The 17,105-nt window shown below is 42.3% G+C and overlaps 1 protein-coding gene across 8 annotated transcripts in view; it reads left to right on the top strand.

Annotated features, from left to right (window-relative positions):
- The window catches only part of PCDH9 (protocadherin 9), a 752,451-nt gene that overhangs the window by 495,437 nt on the left and 239,909 nt on the right, over nt 1-17,105 (top strand). For 4 of the 8 annotated variants that reach the window (XM_083610429.1, XM_083610427.1, XM_083610428.1 and 1 more), the window contains one exon: nt 5,252-5,327. The exons of 1 other annotated variant lie outside the window; for it this stretch is intronic. In XM_083610429.1, coding sequence (XP_083466555.1) covers nt 5,252-5,327 — 76 coding nt within the window. Of the gene's footprint in view, nt 1-5,125; nt 5,328-17,105 lie in introns of all 8 variants that reach the window. 3 more of the 8 variants (XM_083610426.1, XM_083610424.1, XM_083610422.1) reach the window with 1 other exon arrangement.

Raw genomic sequence — 17,105 nt, 5'->3', positions numbered from 1 at the left:
TGATATCCATTGTTTCTGAATTGTTTAATGCATACCTTTCTCAACTATTGTGGTTTGTGAATGAAACTCAAAAGTTTTAATGCTTTATTGTTCATGACTACTTTTTTTATGCAGTAGTTATGGATTTTCCATGTTGCAAGCTGCCTTGAGCAGGGTTTGAACTGTGGAAAGGCAGCATACAAATAAAATTATGTATGTAAGGAGACAAGTAGATGCTTGGCTAAAATGCCAGAACTGGCCTCATGCAGGCAACCCCATGGTCAGGTCAAGCTGCATAAGAAGATAAAATCCCACCTCCCAATGTGCTTTCTTCCTAATAGGATACACCCCTCCCCTCTCCCCCCCGATACAGTGCAGAACTAGCGGGTCACTGTTTAAGTGAATGTATCAGAGTGGGGGGAGGTTAGAAAATATTAAAATAAGTTGCATAGGTGAGCACCCCAAGGCATCTGTGTTGGCGAAAGGTTTCTTTCTAGACCAGACCCTTGGGGGGTATTTGGCTCAGGAGAATATGGAAATGTAAACCTTTGAGGTAAACCCTCACCTTCTCTGGGTTTATTGCTTTAAGTGTGTATGTAAGAGTGTGTGTGTGTGTGTGTGTGTGTGTGACTTGGTCTGGCATCTATCTGTGTGAGAATTGTAGGGAACCAGGAATTCTAAGGTCTCTGGGGTTCTGAGCCAGGGTGGAATCACTAGGAAATGACACAGATAGTGGATTATATCTCATCCCAGGTCAATAGTTACCAACATTGAGGGTATAGCAAATAGACATCATTTCCTATGGTGTACACATACATTTTTGTTCTGCTGACACTATAATCTCCAACCCAACAAGCTTTATGTGATTACATGCAGCAACAAACACGGGTTTACCCATGGGTGCTTAGTTAGGAATCTGCGGCCAAAAACTCTGACCTCTACATATGTATGCTTGCAAATGTGTGTTTGTCGCAGGCCCACATCATATCTCTAGTTGCAGTCTAAAAAATATACAAGATGCGAAGTGATATGAGATAATGGCACATACAAAAATTCATGACCCCTCTTTTGGGGGGAAAATGGTATGTGAAACTTTACATAGGTTTACATAGAAACCACAGTGCTTTCTTCATACAGTCCTAACTTTTTCAAACAATAACACTCAAACTAACAATTGCTTGTCTCCCTCCAGTCTGAGAGTGGATTTTGGTTTGGTCTGCCACTTTTCATGATTCCAAGTATAGTGAAGAAGATTGCATAGACAATTTGTAAGAAGAGAGAGAGAGATTTTATTAATTCTGTGTGTGCAACCAATAAGTGTGACATAACTTGAAGAAGATAAGTTAAGGAGCATCCTTTTAAATATTCACAATAGCTAATAACAAAAACCAGTCTTTTCATGAAATCTAATATGCTCTGACAAGTAGAGCATAATAACTCCCTATTCAAACAATGTTAGCAATATTTTCCAAGAAAAGAGCACACATATACATACTACATTAAAAAATGTACATTTAGACATTTAAGGGAGAAATCTAGTGCACAGGAAGCTGGTGTAAAGGAAGCCCAGCATAAGATAATCTGGTGAAATGTACACCAGATACAAACTCAATCCAGGAGCAGGCCAATGATGCCTGAAGTGACCTAACTCTAGCAGAGAGAAAACATGCTTTTAAAATAACGTTGGGGGGCTTTTTCACACTTCTGTTTGTCCCATGCCTAGAAATTACAGGTATGAGCAGCTTCCCACTGCTTCTTTCCCAGGGAAAGCCTGGAAAAACCCCAAACTGCTGTTTGCTCCAATTGAACTGTGAAGAGTAGTCTTTCCCTGCTGTAAGCAGCAGAGCAAGAGGAAGTGTGGATAAGCCTGGAGTGATATCACCCCTTTTGCCATCTTAATTTATCTCAGGTTTCCAGGTCACAAGACTTGGCTGAACAGGATTAGGATCCAGCCTAAGTCCTCACCCCATACATTTCTGCTGAGAATTAAGCCCAACTGAGTTCCATTAGGTTTACTCATGAGTAAGAAGGTATAGAATTGTTGATCAAATTTCTTTATCTGCCTGATCTCAACGGCGCATAATCTATAATTATGTTCTTACTTTATCCCTTTTTCCTCGGCCCAATGCAAATAAAAAGTGACTTACATGGCTTCTGGGAGATGCTTGGACTCTGACTTTGGCGAATCTCTAGAAGAAGGATAATCTATTATTGAAGTCCAGCCAAAAAAACACATTTCTGATTTGTCCAATAGATAGCAAAATAAAGGAGCATTTATTTATTTATTGTTATAGCTGTTTTTAATGTACGCAATGCACTTTCACATACATAATCCCAGTTAATCCTTACCATTGTTCCTGTAAGGTTAGTTAGTATTCTTATCCCCATAGTGCAGATGTGATAAGGCTAGGTTCCTACGTTAGGTGAGATTTGAACCAGGGTGCTCCAAGTTCATGGCTCGCACTCTGACATGTGATGCTGTGTTTACCACATTTCTAATAGAAAAGCAAGGAAAGAGACAAGGGATTGAGAGCCATTAAGCACGTCGTCTTATTTCATAAACTCTGTCCAGTCTGACAATGAACACAATCTTCGTGCAAAGTGCAGGACTGTGGGCTGGTCTGGTTTGTGGTGTGTGGGCAAATGGCTAAAGGTTCCCCATATCCCACGCCAGAGTCTCAGTCTAGACTGGAGACCTGCGCTGTTTCTGAAAGAAAAATAAAACACTCAATAGCAAACAACACAGTTAATGTCACATGTCATCTGGCCCTTGGTTCAGCAGGTAGACTAAAAATATTGTCCTGCATACACATGGAATATAAACTTGGTATTTTTTTAAAAAAGGAAAGGGCAGGGAAAGCATCTTAGCAGAGTTATCCAATACCCACCCACTCCAATCCAATCCACCATGTTGGAATGGGTTTAGATGGCCAACTCTGCCCTGGCCAACTCTTGCCAGCCTCTGCAACTAGAAGCCCTGCTGGTGAGGGGCAACCAAACATGTCTGCCCAAATGGTGGATAGGCAGAAGGTATGACCAGTAGTAGGCTGGGGGAACACCCCAAATGGGCATTTGGGGTGATAACAGTGGCACATAGTGGCACATGGCACAGTATCCATTGGATCCTGAGCTGTTGCCCTTATCTGAGTCCTGGCACAGTGAATGTATTCCCCCACCACCACCCCCAGTCACCTTCCACCCTGACTAGCACAAGTGGCAAGACAGTAGCTGTGGCAGTTTCCACACCAATCCATTAAGCCCTGCTAATGCTGGCCAGGGGTTAGGATTGCAGCCTTCAGGAGTTGGGAAGCCAACAAGTCAGTGTTCATAATATGGATATTGCTTCTCTGTACAAAGAAAGTAAGCCAAAGCTTGCTGCGTTTGTGCTGTTTCTTTGCCCCTTGTGATAAGTAAGTTAAATTTGATGCCATATATGTAAGTTTTCCTGACTAAGACTGAAATCCTTGATATTAAGGCCCACTGGGAGTTTCTTTCTTTTTCTTTTAAAGCTGCCTTTCTGAACTACTAGAATATATCCCAGCAATGACACAATTTATTCTACATATCCTTTAATCCTTCCCATAGTGCCTGGAAAAAACCCAAAACCTAATTTATTCTATGTAATGCTAGTAGAGAATAAGAGGAGCACTTTTATTTGGTTTTTCAAGTAATCTGATCTATCTTGTGTTATACATCGCAAAGTGGTTTACGTAGTTCTGTCTAGATAGATATCTCCTCTCCTCCAGCAGATTGCAGGCAAATTGTTGTTACATGTGTCTGTTGCTAAGAGTTTTTGAAATATTATGTATTGATGAAATGTTAACTACAAACTAATACTTCCTAGAAGCACATTTTCATGTTTAGATAACCCTTTTGCCTTGCCATGTCACATTTCATCTTGCTACCCTAAACTACTAACAATTTCAGAATTTTATTCTTGTTGTTTAAAAATAAGGATACACTAGCAAAGTTGTGAGATGCGGTTCTCAAATAAGTTGCACAGTATTTGTGCCAGGAAGGCCTGGGCTAAATGTTCCCTCCTTCTGACCCATTCCTATCTGCCCAGGCCATTTCCTTTGGTAGAACATGCCATGCAATTCAAGCTATCCCATTGTAAGAGGCTGGGAAGCTCACTACCAGATGACGTGCCGCTGAAAGAACGTGGCCAAAAAAGCAGGAAGTTTTCCACAAGGATGCCAGTTCTTGTATATAACCCAGACAGGCGTAGCTGGCAAGTAAAGTTGAATCAGGTTCAGATCCCGTACACTCGAATCTGTCTCATGTGGAGAGTGTCCATTCACTTTTTTTTGCAAAGCCTGGTCTCCATTGACTGGTAGTGATTCCACAGGCTTTGTGGAAGGAGTCTTTCCACTACCAGGTGTTTTCTGGGGTCAAACAAGGTGCCTTTTGAATGAAAAGCAGCTTCTCCTGTAGGGGAGAATTGGGATCCATGATGTAGGTTGTCTCCACCCAGGAAGTTAAAAAAAAACTTTTGAGGGGCAAACCTGCCCCAGTTCCATTTCCTGCCTTAGCCACTGGTAGGAGGTTTCTTGGGAGGAATTTCCACCCTTCTTTTGGTTTCTCCCCATTTGTCTTTGTTTCCTGGATCCCCTTTACGCTCCCTAGCTGCCATCCGTAGCAGGTTTTCCTGGTCTGCCTCCTTCCCTCCCTCTCAAACATAGCTGTCAACTTTTCCCTTTTCTTGCAAGGAATCCTATTTGGAATAAGGGAATTTCCCTTTTAAAAAGGGAAACGTTGACAGCTATGCTCTTGGATCTGTTTTTCTAGGCTTCTTTTTCTGACCTGCAGCCCTTGGGAGGTCTCTGGGCTTCTGGACTTGGGAGGGGAGCCTATGGAAGGGCTCTGTTCCTTCCACACTGGCTGCATATGAGCAGGTACTGTCCATCCAAGGGAGGAGGCAGGTACTGTCGAAACTGTTAAGACCAAGTGGAGTCAATAAGTGCAGTAAATAAGTGAAGTTGCCCATGACAACCTGCTTTCTTTTCTTTCCTGGGTTGCAGCAAAGAGGTGATGGTTGGGGAGGGAGGGGGGAATGACAAAAAGACAACAAGATACATTTTAAAAGAGAGTTCCAGTAGGTAAAAGAAGAGCACTAATCCAGCGTGTCCTGTGCTCTTCTTTGTAGTCCCAGCGCCGTGTTACGTTTCACCTCCCCGATGGCTCCCAGGAAAGCTGCAGTGACAGTGGTCTAGGAGATCATGAGCCTGTGGGTAGTGGTACCCTGATCTCACACCCTCTCCCTCTGGTTCAGCCGCAGGACGAATTCTACGACCAGGCCTCACCGGACAAGAGGACCGAAGCGGACGGCAACTCCGATCCCAACTCTGGTGAGTTGCAATTTTCAAGCCTTCCCTGCCCACCCATCCCGACATGGCTTTTTTGTTTTCCTCCTTCTATATAGGTAGGCCTGTATTGTTTTGTGTGTGCGTCCTCCGCATCTGTGGCGGCATATAAAATGGCATGGAGCATCAGGTGTAACGATGATGGCTTGCGCTTCTCAGCGAAATAGGTGGAGTCGCTGTGAAACAAGCAGACATCCAGGAAAGGCAGAGGGAAAGGTGCAGCAACCGTATTTCCATTATTATTGTATTTAGACACAATTATTTTCTGTGGTGTGGTTACTGAAGATCCTTTCACTAGCAATGGTAACACATGCATTTTCTCTCTTTTTAGATTTTCCCCAGCCTATGAATGTGACACGTGGTTCATACTATAGGAAGCAGACTAATTTTAAAGAAAATAGTTTTTCTGACTCCAATCGAAAGCTATGTACTTCGATTAGAAGTGTAAAAAATACAAGTAACTAAAGGGCAATCACTTTACAGTGGTGTTTCCTAAAGGCATTGACATTATTATTGTTACAATTAATTTGCTAATTGCCTTTTAAGACACCATATCCAGGTGATTTACATAAAGCAATTAAAACAATTAAAAATACAAAGACAACCAATAGATTTAAAACAAATGGATGCTTGTGGAAAAGACCCATCTATCCAGCTGAGAAAGCCTGTTGTAACAAAAATGTCTTCAGCCATTTCCAGAAAGTGCAGTCTTGGATCTCGACAGGACTGCTATTCCACAGAACAGGGGCAGCCACACTAAAAGCCCTGCTCTCAGTTACTGCAGAGCAGGCTTAGATATCTTTGGAATTTGCAGGAGAGACTCCTGCAGACACAGCTGGGTGTAGAAGGGATAAAGTGGTCTCTAATGAAACCTGGTCTTGAGCTTTATAGGGACATGTATGTTAGTATCAGTACCTTGAGCTTGGCCTGGTAACATTGGCCTTGATAATATAGAATTGCACATAGCCTGGAATGTGAAGAAATAAAAAATGCATGTACAAGAGCTCGTATGTGTACTCAGTATACTTTACTTATTTCCTACATGGATTCACCTTTTCCTGCTGTTGCACTAGGGAAGAGTTTACTGAAGAGTTTACAAGTTTCTAAAGTAGCATGTTGTGTGGCATGGGGTGGGGTGGGGGCTACCGTTGTAAGAAGCTGCTTCTTTACTGCAGACATAAAAGCTCCAAAGCTCTTTGATGTTATAGATTTGGCTATCGATTTCAAATGCTCTGGCAGACGTGGAGGTCTGGTTCCTGAGAACAATTGTGGTTTTTGAAACTGTGAAATAATGCACCTAGACACATGGTGAGCATATGGAGAATTAGGATCAATAAGGTGAAAACCTAAGTCTGCAGTCCTAAGCAGACTTACTAAGGAGTAACTGTTGTTCAACTCAGTGGGATTTACATATGATAAACATGTTAATATCCTGCTCTTGAATTCTTGTAGTGTTGTTAAATGGCTTGATAAGACAATTGCTCCTGCAGAATTAGGGCTGGATTTACCTTAGGTTTGATGAGGCCCTAAACTATTGAAGGTAATGGGGCCCTTTATACGTCCAGCTGTCCTTTGTCAACAACAAATTGTCGCTGTTTTTTGTGTTGAATATATGCTATATGCAGGGCCCATTAATTACACCATAGGAACCTACACAACACAAAACGCTGTTGCTGTATGTAGGCTTTATTTTATTTTATTTGTTTTGTATCTTATATTTTAGAAATGTACAGCCACTTTTTTTCCTTTAGTTTTTTTGGGGGGCCCAAGAGAGTGAGGCCTTAAGCTATAGCTTGTTTAGCTTATACGTAAATCCGGCATTGTGCAGAATGTGGTCCAGAGTGGGGGATTTTATTTTTCCAATAAGTGGATAACTTGTGGCCCTCAGGATGTTGTCAGACTACAACTCCCAACCTCTCTGTCCACCGGGGCTTATAGGGGCTGGGGTCCAACCTGGAGGGGCATAGGTTCCCCACCCTTGGCATGGACAGGCAATGGAGTCCCCCCAACCCCAGGCAACCCCCGAGCAGAATAATGACTCAAGACAACGTGCTATGGGATTAAAATTGGCCACAACACAAAATTCAGATGTAGGGAGACCTTGGCTCAGGCATTGGGCATTTATTCTTCCCAGTCCCCAGCCGGGGATCTGGGAGACTTCAGGGGTATCCAGAATGTTGGGCTGGGCTGGCTCTGGAGAACATATGTTCAAGCAGAGAGCCTGCCCCCCGTTTTGCCACCATTGGAGGGGAGAGCAATGACAACCTCTCAGCGTATGGCCAATGCCTCCCCTCAAGACCCCTTTAACGGGGAACCCTGGGATCACAACCGCAAGGGGGGCATGGGTCACCGCTCTGCCCCCCCCCCCATTTAGGAAGATAGACTAAAGGATTCCACCCAAGGCCTGAAACCGCCAAAGTTGTGATGTTTTGCTGCGGGAAAAGCAAAACCTGCCAATGCAGGAAAATTCCTTTCCGGCCCTTCAGCAGCGACCCTGACGTAGCAGCACATGCGTAGCTGTGGAGAAGAGGTTAACCTGCAAAAGAAGACTTAACTGAGGGAGGGGAGGGTGGGAGAAGCTCTGGAGCCGACTGCCGCTTCGCAGGTAAGATTCACCTTCTGTTGTGTGGGCAGGACAGTCCCTCCCCTTACCTGGCCAATTCCCTGGCAACGCCTCCCCAGGCGGGATTGGGTGATTGGCTGAGGTAGGCGGAGACCTCTAGGTATCCAGCCTGGGGAGGATGAAGCCAGCCTGAACTACGAGGAGTCACACTGGGATCCGGGGGGCTGCACGCGACCACGCAAAAGGCACCCCCATTTGATGTGGGGAGTGGTCATTGTGCAAATTGGCGCACGGTGTACAAAAAGGGGCAGCAGCCTTGTGCTAGCAGAAATAAAATATCTCTTCCCTGTGCCTTCCCCCCAGATGCTTCAAGGAAGGGAAAGCTGTGGGTTTTGCAGCTAAAATAAGAGGGCTTCCATTTCAGGTTGAGAGAGAAGAGGATAAGTTGGAGGAGGTACTGTATGATATGGCAAGAACACGTTGGGAAATCTAATGTCTAAACTAGGGTGGAACTCGAGGGGGTGTATAGTTATGAATATTTTACGTGTATTAATTACCAGAAAACAGCATAAATATTTAGAATTTTAAAAATTACTTTTATCAAAAGATTGTATGTATACACACCATCGCTGCAGCAGACTCCAGAATGTCTCATTCATTCATTCATTCATTCATTTTGGCCATATGTTTGCTTGGCCTCTGACCAGAGTGGTAAAAGCTGGATAATGGCCCACAAGCAGTTTCTTTCTTTCTGAGTTACAATTCCACCCTTGGTCTAAACCACCTCTGGATGTTATTAGAATAATAACCCACAAAAGTGGAAGCAACACTTTCTAAATGGTGGTAACCTTATTTAAATGCAAGTAATTAAATTGCCAGAATGTCAATAAAGTCTATGGATTCCCAGGCAAACCCTATTATCTCTTTAAGCAACTTAGATGGAAAAATCCAGTATTTGTGTTTTTATGTACTAGAGGTGACGGTTTAAGCGACAAAAAGACAGTCTTGCAGAGGTGTTACCTGTGTACACTTTCCCTTTAGCCTTGATGGCACAGAGTTGAGTACTGGCTTTAACACTGTGTGACAAATCCAGAAATAAATTTGAGTCCTCAGCAAGGAATGGTCCCAATTGCTGTAGTCCTTTTCTGAAGATGCTGCATGCGAGTACTTCTGCGTTAGAGAAAAAATTCCAAATGTGTCATGTAAAATGAATTAGAACATGTAATATTAATCACAAATGATGGACTCTTTGCTAATATAGTTTTGCTAAAAGACTAATCTGAACAGACAGATGCTTTTGACTCGCATAAGGATTAGGGAATGGGAGACGTCTAGGTTTTAGGTGTGCTATCTTACTACACAGTGATATCTCAGAAGCAGTACCCACAGGGTGGGGAAGGGCACTATGATTTGTGGATTTTAATGTATTTTTAATCTTTGTTGGAAGCCGCCCAGAGTGGCTGGGGAAAACCAGCCAGATGGGCGGGGTACAAATAAATAATAATAATAATAATAATAATTATTATTATTATTCCTACCATGTCAGCCCTCTAATCTATGTTGACTTCACCATTTTTTCACAATCTGCCACTCAAACTATCTAGAGATTACAGATCACATATTTTGTATCAACACATCCATGATGCCTCAATAATTTCCATGCCACCATGTCCTTAAAATAAGATGAAAATTAGTGCAACTGTACTCACATTGGTGCTAATATCAGCACAGAAAAAAATGTATGCTGAGGAGCTCGAATAAATTTGAAATTCTGAAATTTCAAACAATTGAATGCAATGTGCTCTTGAAGCAGGACGAAAATTGAAGTATCAGGAATATGCAAGAGGGAGATACTGATTTCATTCATTTATTTTTAAATAGCTGAAATTTGGTTCGTTCTTTTCAATTTCTGAAATGGTGTTAGCAAGTCCCCAGCTTGCTGTAAAGGTTCTCCACTCTGCCTTGAACTCGTTTGTGTCAGGAAAGAGTTTCTTTCAGCTGACAAAATGGATTCTGGTCCACCAAAATGTATGTCTCTGTGTTGCCCTGATACGGTGATGTTGTTATCTGATGGTATAACCCCTCTGGAAAATAATCCGAAGGTCAAAGACCTGCCCCCTTGCTCCCCCCCCCCTTACTCTATTAAATGCTACTTATACATTTAAGTGGCATTTAACAAAGTACAATGGTTTGTTCTTCAATATATGGAACGATATTTTAATGCTGTGAACTGAGAAGCTTTAAATGGGAAAAGCTATCCAACTTCCACCCTTTTTCTTTTTGTTATTTTCCTGTGCGCTCATTTTTTTGTTTGTTATAGGCAAATTCTATTTCCCCCCTATCTAACAAGCAATCACTCTGCACATTTTCTGTGGCAGATGCTTCAAGGTTTATGTAGGTGTGAGTGTATGTTTTAAGTTGGTATGGAAAAAATTGTTTTCATTTCAGAAACAAAGAACAGGGGCATTACTTTTTATATAAATTTGTTTGTAGCTTTGCAAACATTAAATGCACAGCCGAACTAGCCGTGCTGCCTGCCTTTTAAATGCCAATTCTGATACAATCTCACTTTCATGTATTGTGCTGCTGATGTTCTTCCTTGATTTGAGTGTTTTGCCCCATGGTGAGAACAATTTGGGCCATTTGTTTCCAGGTTCACATGAATCATTGGTTAATAGCTGCGTAGCATCTAGTAGTCGATGCTCCCTGATATTGGTATTTTGCTGCTGATACCAAGTTTCGTATTTAGGTTTCAAAAGCCTGCTGTGTTCTAGAATGAGTTAAATGTTCTCCAGGCTTAATGAACCAGTGCGCCAGAGATACATTGTTATATTTTCCAAGTGTTGCCAGCCTGCAAAGAGACAAGAGAGTTATACAATTACCCTAGCCTAATGAAAAGGCATGCACAGCGAGAGAAAAAACATCCAGCTAATCTTAAAGCCAGCAATCATTCATGCTGGGTGAGAGTGCGAGAGAGATTTTCAGCATTAGCTTTATTATTCACACACCGCTATCCTGTTTATTAAGATACAGTTCATACTTACCTCAGTTTCTGGAATAATTACATATGACTGTACTCTTGTGATAACATCCTTGGTGGTAACTACTTGGCATCTGCTTTGACCATGCATGGTACTTAATCCTAATGTGATTGATGTGCAGGGAATCCTGATGGGAGTATAATTTATGCAATTCATGACATGAACTCTGCTACTCCGCTAGAGCAGAACATCACAGGTGAGGTGGATGGTCCAAAGAGAGCCCCCAGATGCATATGGTGTAGTGGTTAAGAGCGGTGGACTCGTAATCTGGTGAACCGGGTTCACGTCTCCGCTCCTCCACATGCAGCTGCTGGGTGACCTTGGGCCAGTCACACTTCTCTGAAGTCTCTCAGCCCCACTCACCTCACAGAGTGTTTGTTGTGGGGGAGGAAGGGAAAGGAGAATGTTAGCCGCTTTGAGACTCCTTCGAGTAGTGATAAAGTGAGATATCAAATCCAAACTCTTTCTCTTCTCTTCTTTTGCTTAAAAGATCAAAGATCACAAAAACCAGAGCATCATACATACAGGCCTCCTGATGGCTGTACTTGAAAAGCTGTTGTTGTTTATATTTTTATTACTTAATTTGATTAATTTATGTGGTAGGGGGACAATGATTTGCCACACACAGAGAGGGGGGGATTGACATGACACTCTTTCATCCCACTGAGTTTGCAGCTAGGTGGGCTTGCCTTGAGACAGCTCTATGGTTGTGTGTTAGATGCTTTCATGCACTGCATCCCTTGACCTTCCCTCAACAGATGAAAACTGTTGAAAAGCTTAACCCTAACTTTGCAGTGGGCAATGATCACGAAAACAGCAGCAATTATCCTTTTATAAGTTGCTTGCAGTAAACACTGGAGTTTTTCTTTCTTTTGTGTTTTTTCATGCAGCTGTATATCCAAATATACAATATGGGGCAGAGGGGTGGTTGACTTCATTTCAGTTTAGGCCAGGCTCCATTTAGCCTCTGATCTATTCACCATCATAATCACAGCATAAACTATTTGCTAACGAGCTTGATTTTTTTTATTTTTTGCATTTACACTTTGAATTAATTGCGGTCAGTTATCAATCATTACCATGAAAGTGACAGAGTTGCTATAAATGAAATCGTCTCCATTAATGAATGCGGCCTAATATCTGATGTGGCAAAAGTTTCCCAATATTTTTGTTGTGTATTTTTGTGCACTTCTTCACTGTATGAACAAGGCAAGAAGTGCAGCCAGCATGACAATATTCATTTCCCAGCTATTGTTTTCACAATTTTCTGGCTTAAAATGTGTAGTTGAGGGCCAACCAAGCGGATGAAAATCAGGCTGGATATTGTTTTTAGTAAAGTGGAGTTTCTTATTAAAGAGATCCTTGACCCTGGTCTTTGACGTCTGAAATTGCTTTTTAAGGGCCCCCCCCCCTATTCCTGTGACTGTAATCTGTTTTAACCGTTCTCAATTCTGAATTTTAATTTGTTGCATTTTTCCCTTGGACATTCTGGAGAAGGCTGGGTAATAAATAATATTATTATTACTTTTCCCCCCGGGGTTCAGAGAGAGAGAGAGAGAGAGAGAGAGAGAGAGAGAGAGAGAGAGAGACCACTGTGTCCAGCTTCTAGGTGTATAGCTTATCATTTATGATCAGGAAGATTTCCTCTGTTGCTGCTGCTGCTGCTTCATTTCGTTTGTATCTCTGCATTCTTCTACCTAGTCACTTAACCACTGTTTGGCCCTCAGTCTTTATTGGTCTCAACTTCCCTACAGATTTGCATTAAGAACTAAAGTTGTGCCAGATTTTACAGTGAATTAAATTTGGCTATTTGAGGGAGCTGCAGTGAAGCACAGATGCCTCCCAAAAGCGTGCGTGCAGAACTTTCTTAGAAATGTTGTGGGACTGGGCAGCAGCAGTGGGTGGCACTGACCATAGGAACTTAACAAGGTGACGAAGGGGACTTCCAATTCAAGCATTTTAAGGAAGAATTGCACTTATGCAATGTTCTTTGCAATGAGAGCCAGTGTGGTGTAGTGGTTAAGAGCGGTAGTCTCGTAATCTGGTGAACCGGGTTCGTGTCTCCGCTCCTCCACATGCAGCTGCTGGGTGACCTTGGGCCAGTCACACTTCTCTGAAGTCTCTCAGCCCCACTCACCTCACAGAGCGTTTGTTGTGGAGGAGGAAGGCAAAGGAGAATGTTAGCCGCTTTGAGACTCCTTTGGGTAGTGATAAAGCGGGATATCAAATCCAAACTCCTCCTCCTCCTCCTCCTCTTCTTCTTCTTCTTCTTCTTTGAAATAGGGTTTCCAGCCTGGCCTCACAGCTTATGTTTTACAACTGAGTGTTGCTTCTTTGTGTGAATCAATCTTCTGAGATGCTTTCTACGTGTAGCTGATGTCCAGCACTAGGTTACTTTAAGTATGAGGTAGGAAAGAAGAGCTTTGATTGCAGACTTATTTGTGGTACAGTGGTACCATGGTTTACAACCACAATCCATTCCAGAGGTCCGTTTGTAAACCAAAACAGGTTGTAACCCAAGGTGTGCTTTCACCAATCGGGCCTCCCCCCAAAAAAAATTGTCCCCAAAAGGGGTTGTAATCCAAAAAAAGGTTGCAAATCGGGACATGCACTTCCGGGTTTGACATGTTTGTAATCCAAAACGTATGAAAACCAAGGTACCACTCTATTAGGAACACCACACTTACTAAGAACTGTTTTCACCACCAGAGGTATATGTGTAGAGTCAGGGGTGCCCAAACTTTTTTCACAGAGGGCCGGATTTGATGAAGTGAACATGTGTGAGGGCCGACCAAAGTTGTTGACCTTTTTTTTAGGGTTTTACCCGATGTAGACTGCCACAGGGGCCGGATTAAACTGACCAGCGGGCCACATTAGGCCCCCGAAACAGACTTTGGACATTCCTGGTGTAGACCAATACAGTTAATTTGGGTATAGGAAATTGCTACACCCAGTCCTTGGTGCCTTTCATCTGGCTTGTGGCCTCTCCTGTTAGGCACCACCCCTTTCTCTGAGTACAGTGGTACCTCGGGTTAAGAACTTAATTTGTTCCGGAGGTCCATTCTTAACCTGAAACTGTTCTTAACCTGAAGCACCACTTTAGCTAATGGGGCCTCCCGCTGCTGCCACGCCACCGGAGCACAATTTCTGTTCTCATCCTGAAGCAAAGTTCTTAACCCGAGGTACTATTTCTGGGTTAGCGGAGTCTGTAACCTGAAGCATCTGTAACCCGAGGTACCACTGTAACTGCCTTCCCAGGGGTGGCACATCCCATTTTGCTACAGCCTGCCACCTCCCCCTTGCTGTCATCCCCTCTTGGTCCTGCCATGCTGCCAGTGCCACACCTCTTTCCCTTTTGTTCTGCGGCTCTGTGTTCTGCGTTCTCACAAGATCTCATGAGATCTCATGCAGTCTGTGAGATCTTGAAAGATTTCACCAGAGATTGGTGCCACTGCTGGCACTGGATGCAGTGGAGCAGGCAGTGGAGGCAAGGCAGGTGCCACTTCTTGGGCTTCTGCTGCTCAAGGTGGGTGCCTCACCTGACCTGCTCCCTCCACAGTAACTCCATTCACAGCAAACAACCTATCTCTCATTCTCTCTCTTTCTTCTCTGCAAAAGTGGTGGCTGCCATTAGGAGAATGACAGATTGGGAGGTAAGCAGGCCTGCAGAGCAACCCAAAGGCCAACCTGTTATTAAGGATCTGAGAGGGGAGGAGTGTATAATTGGTGAGAGACCAGAAATGGAGCACGTGGCCCCTAACTGTTTAGCCCTACATGAATGTGGCCCTCAACATCAACGATTTCTCCACTCCTGACTTTAAGATCTACAATCTTATTGAAGTCAAGGTTCTTCTGTTTAGCTAAGTTATGATCAGATTTTAGAAATATTATTCCTGATTGTATTTTCTGTTCAGATCTTAATGGGGGAAATGTTCACAGAAGTTTGACTAATGTTGTGCATTACGTTTCACTATCTCAAATTTGCATGTTCAAAATTGCATAAAATATTAACTGCCTTAGCAAATAGCATGACACCCCATGATTAATTGCTTACTGACAATATGACTTTATTGCATCTGTTCTGCAATTTGTAGCTTCACATTGTGTTTATGATCTAATGTGCAGAAGACAGAATTATTTTGTTTTACTGCCAAAACATGTTGGAAATATATACAATTTATTTTGAAGAAGGGCATTCCATATGTATTTGAATAATAAGAAAACTTTCCAGTGGAAATGTTTTCATAGTTACATAGTTAAATTTTCAGGAAAACATTCTAAATTTTTGATATACTTATTTTTCTGGTTAACAGTAATAATAAAAATATGGTCAGAGTGATGTGATATATGGAATCATCTCAATTTTCCCTGCCCCCAAATTAAATACGTGGTTGTGTCAAATTAATTTGAAATTTAATAGCTGTGCATGACAGTGATATTGCCCCTATCCATCTTACTCACTGGATGGAATTGTCCTTTCTCTGGGTGTTCCAGCTGAATATGAGTGGTTGTAAAATTTGGCCTGGGCTAGAGCCAGACTTGCCATGCTTGTATTGGGTTCACTGAAATTAAGGGGATTTAAGTTAGACATAAGCAATATGTGTAGGCCTGAAAGTCATGGTCAACTCTCAGGTTGCATATTGGATACTGATCATGCCACTCCAGCCACTCCTCTCCAGTATTTTGAAATAATAATGTGGGCTGGCCCTATGCAAAATTGCATGCATCAAGTGGGCCTAGAAGCAGAATGGGTACTTCCAGGCAATAGACATGCGTCTTTCCTAGACGGCCTGAGCCCTGTGTACCTGAAGGAGCATCTCCACCCCCATCATTCAGCCTGGACACCGAGGGCCTTCTGGTAGCTCCCTCATTGTGAGAAGCAAAGTTACAGGGAACCTTCTCGATAGTGGCTCCCACCCTGTGGAACACCCTCCCATCAGTTGCCAAGTAGATGAAGGGATGTTTTTAAATATGTTGGAAGCTACCCAGAGTGGCTGGGGCAACTCAGTCAGATGGGCGAGGGTACAGATAATAATAATAATAATAATAATAATAATAATAATAATAATAATAATAATAATAATAATTGCTAGCCAGATGGGTGGGGTACAAATTATTATTATTATTATTATTATTATTATTATTATTCACACATAGCTTTTGCTCACTGAAATGGCCATTTGAAACAATCCAGTGTTGTGATTTTACATATCTGGTAATCAAATTAGTGAGGGTTAATCATGTCGAGACTGTTATGTGAATAACTTTGGAAATACGCTATTTTAATATCTGTAACCACTTTTAAATCAACATTAGGCTCTCAGTACAGTATCAGAAGCCCGTGTGAAGGATTTTAGCCTAATATTGGTATGTGTGTTGCTTTTTCTTAACTGTGATGTAAGGAAACTGTCTGACAATGGCAGTAAGCTGCAAAACATCTTTTGGTTACACACAATTCAGCTAAGAGTGAAGCAGGCTGGTGTGTGGGGAAAACTTGCCTCCTAGTGTAGAGCTGTGGAAATGTGTACATTCCTGAGCCTGCTTGATGAAATTACGTTTTGATAGCTGCGAGCAGCAGATGTGATTCATTCTTCTTCAAAGAGATAAATACCAAAACTTCAGGGGAGCATTTGCAACCGTTTGGCAACCATTTTTGAGTGAATTGCCGAAAGTCAGAATTTTGATGAAATCTTCTTCTGCCTGTAAGAGCCAGAAAGGGGGGGGGGTAGAATTATATTTATGTCCATCAGCGTTTGGATATGAAGCTAAGTAAAGGTTTATCTAACTTCTACTGAGAGTAGTAAGCAACATAAATAATGGCTGCCATGTTGATGATCAGGCTTGGGAGAAAACCCCCCTTGTCCTTAGAAGGTTGAATCTGGACATCACATTTAAAATGTAGCCTTATTATTCCTTGGTATTGATTTTTAAAACTAAGGAATTTACTGTTGTTACAAATTGTCTTTAGTAGTTGTCTAAAATAGCCACCTTCAGGCTACACTGCCCCCCCACTACACTACAGATTATTTGAATAAATGTAGCTGCTAAATATCCCACATTTTAATAAACCTAATGCTGTAGTGGTTTAGTGAAATGATGTCAGGGGAGTTAAATCATAATACAATTTCCAGTAATAAGTAGAAATATCTTTGTGGCAGT

The sequence above is a fragment of the Podarcis filfolensis genome (assembly GCF_964270895.1).
Source record: "Podarcis filfolensis genome assembly, chromosome: 4".
Classification (NCBI taxonomy): Eukaryota; Metazoa; Chordata; class Lepidosauria; order Squamata; family Lacertidae; genus Podarcis; species Podarcis filfolensis.
This window is presented reverse-complemented; position numbering and strand designations above follow the sequence as displayed.